The 14,202-nt window shown below is 46.2% G+C and overlaps 1 protein-coding gene across 4 annotated transcripts in view; it reads left to right on the forward strand.

Moving 5' to 3' along the window:
* The window catches only part of APLF (aprataxin and PNKP like factor), a 617,611-nt gene that overhangs the window by 23,757 nt on the left and 579,652 nt on the right, over positions 1–14,202 (forward strand). For all 4 annotated transcript variants that reach the window (XM_069234079.1, XM_069234080.1, XM_069234081.1 and 1 more), the window contains exon 2: positions 9,984–10,055. In XM_069234079.1, the coding sequence (XP_069090180.1) occupies positions 9,984–10,055 (72 nt within the window). The remainder of the gene's footprint in view (positions 1–9,983; positions 10,056–14,202) is intronic.

The following is a 14,202-nucleotide window of genomic DNA, read 5'->3' on the forward strand; positions in this document are numbered from 1 at the left end:
CCTAGGCGCCGGATCAGAGTGATGGATTCGACCGAAGCCAACCTTCCTCTCCTGTTCCGCGTCAAGTGTTGAAGCCAGTGTTATCGACGTCGGCCAATTCCACGTCGACGCCGAGGTTAGAGGTCAGACTGAGGTCACGCAGAAAGGCCTTGAGACTCTTAGAAGAGGAAGAGTACCAAAGGCAGCTGTTGGAGGAGGGGGAAATTGAGGAGCCCTTGGGGGGGCTGTCAAGGCCTGGATTCGGCCAGTGGGCTTGACACTTCCCTGGAAAGGGACTTGTCTTCACTGGGGGAGTTCACGGAGGAGGCGGCCTCCTTTCACATGGTGATTAGAAAGGCGGCAAACGTTTTAGAACTTCCTTTGCCTGCTGCAGAGATAAAGACAAACATTTTAATGGTGGTCCTACACCCTTTTTCGACTTCTGCGGATCCTTTGCTTCCGTTCAATCAAGCTCTTACAGAGCCCATATTAGAGCTTAGGAGGAAGCCTGTGTTGTCACCTGCTGTGAATAGATCTATAGCATGAGGATACCGAGTGGCGCCTGGAGATCTGGGATTTTTATCGAAACATCCTACCCCGGAGAGTCTGGTTGTTCAGGCCTCTTGCTCCACTCGGTCTGCTCCATGCTCCTTCCCGGTGATTTCATCGGACAGGTAATCCAGAAGGATGGAGCAATCCACAAAGAAGTCTTTCTCTTCTTGCAGCATGGCTCGCAAAGCTAAAAATGCTCCCTGTGTCCTTGGAAGATACATCCACTCCCTGATGGACTCCGCGAAGGCTATGGTTCCTGACCTGCCGCAGGATGTACAGAGACCAGTTGGTGAACTTCATCTGATGCTCAGGCTGCGGCAAAACAAATAATTCAGTCTGGTTTGGATTCCACGGACTCTGTAGGCAGGGCAATGGGTGCATCTATTTTTACCAGGAGGCACGCTTGGTTGAGGTCCTCTGGGTTTTCTTCAAATGTACAGACTACTTTATTGGATTTGCCCTTTGATGGAGAGAAATTGTTTGGTGATAAAGCAGACTCTGCCCTAGAGCGCTTTAAAGATAGTTGGGCCACAGCTAAGTCTTTGGGTCTGCAAGCCTCTTCTGTTACCCTTTTCAGGTCTTTCGGAGGTTGATGGGGTTTGGGCGTGGAGCCGTTTACCGTGGAAGGTCCCAGTCCACGGTCCAGCAGCCTATTAGCCTCCCATATCGACCCTTTAGAGGGTGGGGAGGGTTCAGACAAGGGGGGCCGCCCACCAGCACCCTGCATCATCCTCTTCCTCTGGAGGACAACAGCAAGGGAAGCAGCCCTAGTTTTCTCCCCTTTATCGATCACACTTTTCCTGTAGGGGGAAGATTACGTCTTTCTCTCCACAAGTGGGAGTTAGTAACATCAGACTCATGGGTTCTAAACATTGTGAGAAAAGGATATTCTCTCCTTTTTCATGAGTTTCCTCCTCCCATCCCACCCGTCCCTCGTTTTGCTCAGAAGACCATCTCCTGTTGTTGCAGCAGGAGGTTCAGATCCTATTGTCAAAAGGTGCGGTGGAGTTGGTTCCAGAGCAGGAAAGGGGTCAGGGTTGGTATTCAAGATACTTCCTGATCCCCAAGAAGGACGGTTGTTTGAGACTAATTCTAGATCTGGGGATTCTGAATTTATTCTTCAAACAGGAAAAACTCAAGATGCCGACTCTGGCACAGGTACCTTTGGTGTTGAACAGAGAGGATTGGATGGTGTCTGTCGACTTGCAGGATGCTTACTTTCATATCCCTATTCTCAAGTCTCTAGTTTGTGGTAGGGTTGCAACACCAGTTTGCGGTCCTTCCGTTTGGTCTCACTTCAGCACCTAGAGTCTTCACGAAGGTGATGGCAGTGGTAGCAGCAAGTCTCAGAAGGAAGGGGGTATCGGTATTCCCTTACCTGGACGATTGGTTGATCAAAGCCAAGTCTCTACAGCTTGTGTTGCATCACTTGCAGATGACAACTCAGTTGTTGTTCAGTCTGGGTTTTTCGGTAACTGTACCCAAGTCTCACCTGGAACCCTCTCAGCGCCTCCTGTTCATAGGGGCAGTACTGGATACTATATTGAATCGGGCCTATTCTCCGCCTCAGCGGATTCAGGACATTCAGGCGTTGATTCCAATGTTTCAAAATGGAACAGTTGTTCCAGTCCTCAAGGTCTTACGTCTGCTCGGTTTGTTCACTTCTTGCATTCTGTTGGTCACTCTTGCACGTTGGCACATGAGGGCTCTTTAATGGTGCCTCCGCAGGCAGTGGTTTCAGCACAAAGGGGATCTCGAGGAGTCGATAACGATCCCCAGAGACGCTGCAGCGGAGTTACGATGGTGGGCTGTGGACGGCAACCTCTCTCAAGGAAGGCTGTTTTCACTGACACCTCCAGTGGCCACGGTCATGACGGATGCTTCCACTCTAGGGTGGGGAGCTCATCTGGGGGACCTGGAGATCAAGGGTCGTTGGTCTCCAGTGGAACAGACTTTTCATGTAAATCTGTTAAAACTGCAGGCGATATGTTTGGCTCTCAAGGCCTTCCTCCCGTCCCTTTGCGGTCAGTCATTTCAGGTCCTGACAGACAACACTACTGTGATGTGGTATATAAACAAGCAGGGAGGAGTAGGGTCGTAACTTCTCTGCAGAGAAGCTCTGCGTCTCTGCTCCTGGCTTCAGGACCATCAGATTTGCTTGATTGCGAATCATCTGGCCGGAGTGCTCAATGTTCGTGCGGACTATCTCAGTCGACATTTTTCAGCCGATCACGAGTGGCGTCTCCATCCGGATCTGGTCCTGCAATTCTTTCAGATGTAGGGTTCTCCAGTGATAGATCTGTTTGCCACTCGAGAAAACATGCACTGCCTGTCATTCTGCAGCCTCCAGTATCCGGCGCAAGGAGCTTTGGTGGATGCGTTTCAGATCTCTTGGTGCAACCAGTTGCTTTACGCATTTCCCCCCCACCCTTGATTCCTCTGGTGCTGAGGAAAATTTGCCAAGATCGAGCTCAGGTCATTTTGAGAGTCCCAGATTGGCCAAGAAGGGTGTGGTACACGGACCTTCTCCAACTCTCGCTGTGCCCTCCGCTCTGTCTCCCTCTCAGGGCAGACCTTCTCTCGGAGTTGCAGTGGCAGGTTCTACACCCCCCACCTCCAGAGCCTGCACCTTCATGCCTGGAGATTGAGTGGGACAACCTGAGTTCCTTTTCTCTCCCACCAGATGTAGTGGATGTTATTTTATCAGCCAGACACTCCACTAAGACCGTTTACACTGGCAGGTGGGCAAAATTTGTGGCTCGGTGTGGAGGAAGACAAATTGATCCTTTGAAGGCCCGCCTCGCGGATATTCTATTATTTGCTTTAGATTTAGCAAAGAAGGGTTGTGCAGTGGCTACAGTTTAGGGTTATTTAGCTGCTCTGTCAGCCTTTCTTTGCCTCCCGGATCAGCCATCATTATTTAAATCACCTATTGTGATTAGGTTTCTGAAGGGTTTAGTTAATAGGTTTTCCTCCCACTCCTTTTCATGTGCCTCAGTGGGGCCTAAATCCTGTTTTAACCTTTTTAATGGGGTCACCTTTTGAGCCCATGCACTCTTGCCCGTTAAGGTTTTTGGTGCTTAAATCAGTTTCTCTTGTTGCTATAACCTCAGCTAGGCAGGTTAGTGAGCTTCAAGCTCCTTCTGTTAAACCCCTCTTTACCTTGTTTTTCCCGGATAAAGTTGTGTTGAAAACTAGGGCGGCTTTCCTGCTAAAAGTTGGCACTCTTTTTCATATAGGGCAGACCATTACCCTTCTATCTTTCTACCCTCCTCCTCACCCCTCGAAGGAGGAAGAGAGGCTCCACCATTTGGACCCTAAAAGGGCGCTTAGTTTTTAAATTGAAAGGACGAAAGACTTTCGCCTGGAGGACCAGCTGTTCGTGCGGTATATTGGACAGAGGAAGGGCATAGCAGTTCATAAAAGAACAATCTCCAGGTGGGTCATTCTTTATATCAAGATTTGCTACTTGTTGGCAAAGAAAGTTCCCCCTGAGGGTATCCGAGCCCATTCCATCAGGGCTAAGTCCGCTACTTCAGCCCTGGCAGGAGGGGTTCCAGTGGTGGACATTTGCAAGGCAGCAACTTGGGCGTCCCTCCACACCGTCTCAAAGCATTACTGCTTGGAATCGGAGGTTAGCAGGGGCGGCCATTTTGCGTGATCTGTACTGCAGGACTTCTTGGTGTAACCAGGCGGACTCCCACCTCCGTGTGCGGTACTACTTTGGAACTCTATTCATAAGGTGAGGAATCCACAGGTAGTTGTATCCATCAGAAGAACAAGTTACTTACCTTCGGTAACACTTTTTCTGGTGGATACAATTGGTACCTGTGGATTCCTCACAGTACCACCTACCTCCCTGTAGCCTGTCTGGTTACACTGAGATATGTGGTTGTATATGTGTGTATACATATATATATATATATGACTTTTCCTTTATATATAAATAAATGATGGTTTTGAATATATTGCATCATGGTTGTTTTATGTATATATGTATTTATTGGAGTTATTGTGGGGTAGGTTCTCACCTGTTCGCTTCAAAGGCACGTAAAAAATGGGTGAAACTGAAGTCAGCACACTGGCGAGGACTTCTTATTGGCACGATGACGTCACACGGAGTCGCGTGTAGCAGTGCAATTGTGAGGTCCTCTTCGACGTGGAGAGCTGGGAAGAAGATGTTCCGTCGGATGCTGGCGCATGGGTGAATTCATAAGGTGAGGAATCCACAGGTAGCTATTGTATCCACCAGAAAAAGCGTTACCGAAGGTAAGTAACTTGTTCATCTGGCTTAGAGTCCAGCACATTGACCTGCAAGCACACACTGAGGACCTAGAAAACTGGTCAAAGCGAAATAATATATGCATCAGAGGGGCCCACAAATGCTGATGTAGGAGCAACTGTTGAAGACCTCTTACTCCAAATCATGGGATAAGCTCTGGACAGAGAAATACAACTCAACAGAGAGCATACAGTGGGCGTTCCACGACTGGAGAACACCCATCCCACCAGCATACTGGTATGCATTCGTGACTTCCAGTTTAAAGAAAGCATTCTTCGCAAGCCAGGGAAAAGCATGCCCTACAATTTAGAGGGCACATGTTTTTGCTCTACCAGGACATGTCAGCTCTCATGCTACAAAAAAGATGAGATTTCCACCCAGTAACTCCCTGTCTCCGGGACCAAGGCGTTTCGTACTCCGGGGGCCATCCGTTCTGCTAAATCTTCCGATGGGAGGACAAACTTCGGCAGCTCTGGTCCCTGTCAGAGGCCTGCCAGGTGCTGAACATTGAGGAGTCCACAGGAGGCCAACAGACCAGCCCCCAAGAAAGGAAAGCTTGGAAAGGTCTGTGCTTGCAGAATGACAAAGGACCATCTAAGGAACTACCACCGGACCCAGAGACCATGGCTAAATGGTGCTAGAGATGCTGTCCTGTGAAGCAGACAGACCAGAGGCAACATGAGCACAGCAGAAGGCCCCAGATTGTAGCCAGTAGTGTGGAAGGGGGGCGAGGATGGGGAGAGATGGGGCAGCCCAGAGGGATACGGTGTGCCACCTTTATAAACCAGTGAACCCAAATTCCCAATGAGACATTTCTTGCTCAAGCCAAAACCTCAGGTTTTGCAGAGGCAATTTTTTGTTCTTGGTTACTATTGTATTTCTACAGGGGGGTGAGGGTGGGGGGGGGGGGGGGGGTACTCCAAACACTAGCATATGCACTTCACTCTAGACTACAGCACACACTGGTGTAGTGATATTTGTGTCTTGACCACTGACTTTGTGTCGCACCACTTTGCACTTGGCTTAGCTGTCCACCATCACATTAGTGGTCACAAGTTACAGACTCCATTTTGTATCCAGCTTAGCCTTATCTTCACTGCCATTCACTGCCACGTTAAAGGTGTGAGTAGTTTTCCGTTAAAAAAAAAAACATGTTATGCAACGTGTTTTGCTATTTTGCTTGTTTTTTCTCACTGAAGAGCTAGGACATAACGTGGAGGAGTCAGTCAGTCATTCAGCACGATAAGGATGTATTAGAATAATGTTTATGGTACAGCAGGGAATGGCTTAGACTTGGGAGAGACACCTTGGGAAACTGGGTTTCTTTCAACCCTGACCTAAAATAGCCAGCATTTTTTAATACTTCTTGCGCCGCTGAAGGTTTTTTTTTTTTTCCAGAAAGCCCTTTCCTCGTTTTTTTAAAATATACGAGACCCAGGTCGACAGTGGGAGATTCAGAGACTTCAATCAAACTTCAATCAGGATTTTAGACGTTGAATGCCTAATATATTTCCTGTGAGGGTAGAGTTCTCTCTTTCTCGTTTCAGTTGAACAGGGTCATGGACTTGCTGGCAGGAGAAAGTTGAAGCTCCAGACAGGCCCTACGGTGATGCATTTTTATTAATTATTTGCTTTGCATTGTGTATGTATATATATATACATATATCAATATACATATGTTTATCCTTGCATGTATATATTTGCTGTATATAGATTGAAGATTTCTTGTACATGGTCTTACTTCATTGTTGCACATTTTAAAAGTACACTCTTCATATACACAAGCCTTTTTTCACAAGCATGGCAAAAAGATATAGTAAATGTCTTATTCACACTAAGAGGTGCATTCCAGGGAATCTTTTCCACTCCTTTCAGTGTGTGTATTTTGGATCAGTCAGCAGTAAAGCAAAACAACGGAGTTCACCTGAGACGGCATAGGGGTTAGCAGATGGAGGGAGGTGCCGTCCCTTGGAGGGCTATCATCGAGTGCTTCTTCCCCCTACCTCCCCACACAATAGTTTAAAGGTTATTACCCACAACGTGAAAGGGCTCAACAACCCAAACAAGCGTCAAGCCATCTTGTCATAACTAAAGGGGACTGGGGCAGACCTGTGTCTCCTACAGGAGACCCACCTGGACTACGGCGATTGGCACAGGCTACCTTTGTGCACCTTACCACAACAGTTCTTCTCCACCCCCTCTAAAACAGCAGGAGTGGCCATACTGGTTTCCTGCTCGTTCCAGGGTATGGTGGGCTCCAAGCTGGTATAAATCAAGGGACGACTCCTGGCATACCCCATGAATGTGTGTGGCTACACCATTACACTGGGCTCCCTATATGCCCCAAGTGAGGGCCAAGAGTGATTCTTGAGGCGTCTGGTGGCGGAGGTGATGTCCTCCCAGGATAGGCTGGCACTCTTGTGGGGTGAGGATGAGTAGATGAGGTGTGATGAGAAAGATTTGGTTCTCCAAGAAGTCAAGAGATATGTGAGGGACGGTTGGCCAGGAAGGAATAGTATAGCTGCTGAGATAGAGTTGTATGGTAAAGTTAGGGATGAATTGGATATAGAGAATGCGTTGTTGTTTAAGAATGGGAAGTGCATTCCTCCCAAGGGTATGCAAGAGGTGATTTTGAAACTGGCACATGATGGTCATCCAGGAATGTCCTCTATGAAAAGACTGATACGTACATGTTTTTGGTGGCCAGGGTTAGATAAAATGGCGGACAGGGTAGTGAGGGAGTGTTGTGTGTGTGAATGTGGAGAAAATGTTGAAGACTGTACCTGCTCCTGTAATACCTGTTCCTTGGCCGAATTCTCCTTGGCAGAAGTTGGGTTTTGATATTTCTTGCCCATTATTTTCCCTTCCGACAGATGCAAGTTATGCCTTGGTGTTAATTGACTACTTTTCCAAATGTCCAGAGGCGAAGTTGGTTGCCCATGCGACATCTGCAGCTATCAATGAGTTTTTCAAGGATAATGGCGTCCAGCTGACTTCTTGTGAAATGCAAAGTTTTTTTTAAATATAGTAACATTAAACATGTTACTACTCCTCTGTATGATCCTCAAGGTAATGGTCAAGTAGAGAGATTCAATCGAGTTCTTAAGGATAGTATTTTCTGGGCATGAGGATTTGGTGGAATGTGGAAAGAGAAGTTAAGGGAGAAGTTATGATATTGTATTACCCCGCAAAGTACTACGGAGGTGAGTCTGTTCAAATTACTGAAAGGAAGACATCAGGTGTCTAAATTGTGTCCGTGTTGGTTTAAGAAGAAGTAGGGTAAGGACTGGGAGAATGTCTCAGTGGAGGAAGTCAAAGAAGGGGTAAGGAGGAAACAAGAGAAATTCAAGAAGAAGTATGATGACAAGTGAAAGGTGAAAGAACCTAGTTTTGCAGTTGGTGATTGGGTGAAGGTACGTGAGCCAGGTTTTGTGATGAAATGTGCGGCTAAGTTCGGAAGAGCTTTGAAAGTGATAAAAGTTTTCAAAAAATGTGTTGTTACACAGGATGGTAAAGTGTGGAATGTGAGCAGACTGGCAAAGTGCGCATGGAATGGTAGATACCAAGATGAAAATTATAGAACAGATCCGTTGGCTAAGTTTGGAAATGGTATGCAGTCTGTTGAATGTATAAATGAAGGTGTAGGTCATGAACAACAGGAGGTCATGGAAAATGGGTCTGGTGAAGGAGAGACTGGTGAAGGAGAGACTATTATGGAGTTGGATGATAATGATGTTAATGTTACTATGGATGATAGTTCTGTTGCATCACGGGTAAAATCCTATGTCAGGACGAGACGTCAGCCTGCCAAGTTCAAAGACTTTGTTAAAAAAAAAAAAAAAAAAAAAGGAAAAGAACAAGAGGGAAAAAACTTTAATTTACAATATATTTACTGTATTTTAATATTATATATATATTTTTTTTGTTTTAAGGAGGGAAAGTGTGTTGTATGATTTAACTACTGTGGAAGGTTGAGGGGAGTGGAATGTGGGAGATGAGGGACGTTGGTGTAGGTGGAAAGGGCATTCTTGTAGAGGAGACTGTTGTGAAAGGACGTATTTATGATCGTGAAGGAATAAACCGTTGGAAGCATAATTTTACCCATTTTGTCATCTTTACACACTGTCCTTTTATTAAGTTATAACATAAGGCATGTCGGCATTTTCTGCAAATACCTGTACTGTCAAGGAGTAAAAGGGCACCATACCTTACCAACATCTCTTACTTTTAATGGAATCTAGGACTTTCATTGCTACCTGCTGAAAATGTAAAATAACTAAGCATATTATTGTATGGTTTCTCCAACAAACAATGAAATTGCATTATAAAATGTAGCAGGTTACGGTGCAGACTACATATTGTGGAATTTCTTTACATTTTACTGCGGAAGACGTATTAAATCAGTTTAATCTGTCTAGTTTGTCCGTGAATGCACCACATCCTTCTCTTACTGCTAAGGGCACCAAGGGCCTCATCACCAAAAGCCCAGAAAATGGGCTGGTAAACCCCCCACTTACAGGACGATTCATAGCAGTGATACTTATAACTTCAGGAGTACAGAAAATGTGCCACATTGTGAATTGGATTCTTCGGCCTACTGAGAGAAGAGGAATTACAGAGGACATGGGTAATTCCAAATCCGATCTCCCCTGGTATTTCTTAAATTCCCCTGGATTTTTGCATGGAGATCTTGGCAGCTGTGAAAGAAACACTAAAGACTTGTAATTCTGACGTGCTACTCATAATAAGTATCACATATAGTTTGTAATGGCATCACCCCACAGTACGTACAGCCCATGAACATACCTACAGTTCATTAGGAGGAGGTACACCTAGGTGCACATTGAAGTATTCTGAGTTTTATCTTCCCTTTTGGCAGTTTACCAGTGGATCTTTTGTTGTCTTACGAGTACGCGTAAAAATCGACAGTGTAGTAGCTATGATGGGTAACGTTTCATTGCATCAGGCTGTAAAAACTTGTTTTACAATAATCAGTGTTACCACGGAGAGGCTGCTTGATATGTGACAAACTTGCTGAAACATGGGTCCCCTCTGCATTGGTCCGTCATTCTTTTGCTTTTGTTAGGAGATATTAAAGTGCCATTGTCCCATTGTCCTGGAAAGGCTTATTATATATTTCGCTGCTTTGATTTACCTCCTCTCCTTTCAGATTGCAGATAAGCGAGTATCCCGAAACCATGGCGTGCTGGAGGTAGTGGGTGAAAAGCTCCGTATCAGATCGGTATTTACCTATTTTGTTCCCTCTACCATTTGTATAGTGACATTTTCAATCACGTATCAATCCACCATGACTAGGTTACTATTATGTTATTCACTGCTTGAATTTCCATTGTACTTCATAGGTGGGGGTCACATAGGAGATTTATGTGCAGTACAACCAGTTTCCAGAGGCCTTTGAAATAATACATTAGTTTCTGTTTGCAAAAAATATATTCTGTAATGAAAGTAGAAAGAACCTTGAAAAAACGGCGCAATGTTGATATATTTTATGGTCTATAACATGGGTACTCACAAACTTTTTCTCGGGGGCCAAAATTGCAGTATGGTTTGCGGCCAAGGGCCGCACTGAAGTGACAGCGGGGGGCGGCGCTTAGAGGGGGAACAACCACCCCACCCCCTTTTTCAAAACAATGCCCCTACCCCAGTAACACACACAGCGCGCACACACACAGCGCCATCTGCTCTCACCCCTACCCCAGTAACACACACAGCGCCATCTGCTCTCACCCCTACCCCAGTAACACACACTGCGCCATCTGCACACAGCGCCATCTGCTCTCACCCCTACCCCAGTAACACACACAGCGCGCGCGCACACACAGCGCCATCTGCTCTCACCCCTACCCCAGTAACACACACACACAGCGCACACATACAGCGCCATCTGCTCTCACCCCTACCCCAGTAACACACACAGCGCCATCTGCTCTCACCCCTACCCCAGTAACACACACAGCGCCATCTGCATACAGCGCCATCTGCTCTCACCCCTACCCCAGTAACACACACTGCGCCATCTGCACACAGCGCCATCTGCTCTCACCCCTACCCCAGTAACACACACAGCGCGCACACACAGCGCCATCTGCTCTCACCCCTACCCCAGTAACACACACACAGCGCACACATATAGCGCCATCTGCTCTCACCCCACCCCAGTAACACACACAGCGCCATCTGCTCTCACCCCTACCCCAGTAACACACACAGCGCCATCTGCTCTCACCCCTACCCCAGTAACACACACAGCGCCATCTGCTCTCACCCCTACCCCAGTAACACACACTGCGCCATCTGCACACAGCGCCATCTGCTCTCACCCCTACCCCAGTAACACACAGCGCGCGCACACACAGCGCCATCTGCTCTCACCCCTACCCCAGTAACACACACACACAGCGCACACACACAGCGCCATCTGCTCTCACCCCTACCCCAGTAACACACACAGCACGCACACACACAGCGCCATCTGCTCTCACCCCTACCCCAGTAACACACAGCGCACACACACAGCGCAATCTGCTCTCACGCCTACCCCAGTAACACACACTACATTAAAAACAAATAAATAAATAACCAAAGAGCCTTACCTGACTCAAAGCACTGTAAAGATGCCACAAATGTGGAACAGCAGGCAGGCAGGCGGGCAGCAGACGTGGAGCCGGTGACAGGAAGCAGACGACCAAAGCCCCATAAAAGTTAGCTGCAAGCGCTGACTTTTATGGGGCTTTGGCTTCCAGGATCGTCAGGGCAACGGCATAAACAATGGCCGCCGTATGTAAACATAGAGGAGGGCCGCGGGAGCATGCTCCTTCGGCCCTCTTCTATGTTTACATACTGCTGCCATCATGATATGGCGTTTGGTGTGCGTCTCGCGGGCCGCCAAGCTAGGTCCGTGGGGCCGCTGGCGGCCCGCGGGCCGTACTTTGAGTACCGTTGGTCTATAGTAACATGTCCATTGATTAAACTAAAGGAAATTATGACATGAGGTATGTCATGATATTTAATGCACAAACCACCTTCTCATTGGCGGTCCTACATCCTCCATCACAATTCTTGCTTACCCCGATCAACCTCTAGTGTCACAGCCCTTTACTGAAGGTGCCCTGATTATGTGACACTTGTTCTATCTCTCCTCAACATTCTGAGCATTCATTCACTTTTTTTGCAGTACAGCGCTCATGTGCTTCGTCGCCAGGCGCCCAATACAAGTCCTAAACATTGAACAAGAATGTATCTTACCATTTTTACGCATTTTCATTGGACCAATGAAGCTAAAGTTCCACGAATGCTGATTCTGTGAACCGGGTTGTATGATTTTACATTTGCAAAGTGAAAGGTATACTTGAAGCAAACTCAGTGTCAGGTTTTTGGTTCTCCCTCGTTAGATTAGTTTTCCACTCTCCCCCTCAGAAGCAAATGACGGTAAAGTGTGTAGTTACACCGCGCATCTAATCTCACTCTTATACTTTTTTCATCATTTTCACTTGCTGTTTCAGACTTTCTTTTTTTCTTACAGACATTTTATTTCTTGCACTTTACCAAAAGTTCCCTAGACTGAGTGCATGATAATGAGATGTTTTTTTTAACTTTGTAATGAGCCTGGCTTGGCATTCAGACGTATAGTACATTTATCTAATATATTATTTAATGATTGGATTCCTGTCTGACAGGTAGCTTGTGGAACAATATTTCATTTTAAGCATGTGTTTCTTTGTGTTTACGTTTGGTAAGCATTTCGCAGAAGGTGATAAGTCACTTGTGTCTGCGTATTGATTTCTAAACAGTAGGTGAGAGTCTTCTAGCACTTGAATAAAGGGTGACAAATTGATAGAGGTAGAAAGATCTGTGGGAATTAAAATGAATGAACACGTAACCCAGAGAGTGCATTCTTTGTAATGTAAAAATAGTGTTTATGTAGTAGCATCTTGATTTTTGTTTTTTAATGCATTATATTACATGTTTATATTTTTGGCGTTAGGTGGTAAATGAAAATGATGCAGGTCAGTACTTGTCCTGCTTTTTCTTGTGGCCTCGACGATTTGTAACTCTCTAGTTAATTTTCGAAGCCTTCATACACCTTTGCTTGGGACAATGTTAATGTTCCTATGCCGGGCGTCTAGGTGTTCGCCTTCAGTCAGTGTGTGTTGACTGTCTGCAGTCAAAGAGTGCATCAAGTGCAGCCTCCTGGGATATGCATGTTTATGCAGGAGCAGTACAGGGTATTACCCTCAAGCCCTAAAGCCCCATTTTACCTTCCCCAAACCTCAAGGGAGCCGTAGGTTAGGGAAGTGTTAGCGGAGATTTACAATGGAGGAGAGAAGCTTCCGGGTGAGAAGTGAGTGGTGGAAGTGAGAGCTCCTGGAGTGGATGGGAAACGGTGTTGCAGGTGGAGTGATGAGGAAGAGAGAGTTATGAGGGAGAGCGAGAAGTGTAAAGACAAACATGAAAACTATAGTCCTGAAAGTATTAGAGAGAGGCAATTAAGCTGCTTAGAGAGAGTTGAGAGGATGGATGAAAACTAAAGGTGGTGAAGGAAAAAGAGAGGTAGGTTGAGAACAGTAGAGGGGTGAGTGCCATGCAGATGAGGCCAGAGAAAGAAAGATTCTACAGTTACAGAGGGTGGAGAGAAAGCACTGAAAGTACAAAGGTGAGATATTTCAGCAAAGCTTCGGGGGTTGAAGTCAAAGGGATAAGTGACTTTTTGTTTTTTTTATATAAACAAATATTGTGGTTTATATTTGTATTTGGATTGGTATATATATTGTTCTTGTGAAGTCGGTTTTCACCTGTTCGCCTCCAAGGCACGTACAAAATGGTCAAACTGATGTCAGCACGCCGGCAAGGACTTCTTATTGCCACAATGATGTCAGACAGAGTCGCGTGCGGGGCCGTGCAATTGTGACATCCTTGTCGACATGAAGAGCTGGGAAGAAAGTTTCAGTCGAATGCTGGCGCATTGGGAGAATTCATAAGGTGAGGAATCCACAGGTGATTGTATCCATCAGCAAAAGCGTTACCGAAGGTAGGTAACTTGTTCTTCCCTCCCCTTCCAGTCTTTCCCTCCCTCTACGCCTCCGTTAAAAGTACAGCTGATGGAGGATCACTTAGTGTTGCTCCACAAGGAAGTTACGGCTCTCTTGGCCAAGGGAGCCATAGAAAATGTCCCAATGTCAGAAGTAGGCACTGATTGTTATTCCAGCTACTTTCTGGTACCAAAAAAGAACAAGGGTCTCCGACCTATTCTAGATTTGTTGGACGTCAATCTCTTCCTCAAAAAGGAGACATTCAGAATGCTCACTCTGGCTCAGGTCTTGTCTGCTCTAGACCAAGGAGACTGAATGGTAGCGTTGGATGATGTGTAT

Source organism: Pleurodeles waltl, chromosome 5, assembly GCF_031143425.1.
Source record: "Pleurodeles waltl isolate 20211129_DDA chromosome 5, aPleWal1.hap1.20221129, whole genome shotgun sequence".
NCBI classification, from domain to species: domain Eukaryota; kingdom Metazoa; phylum Chordata; class Amphibia; order Caudata; family Salamandridae; genus Pleurodeles; species Pleurodeles waltl.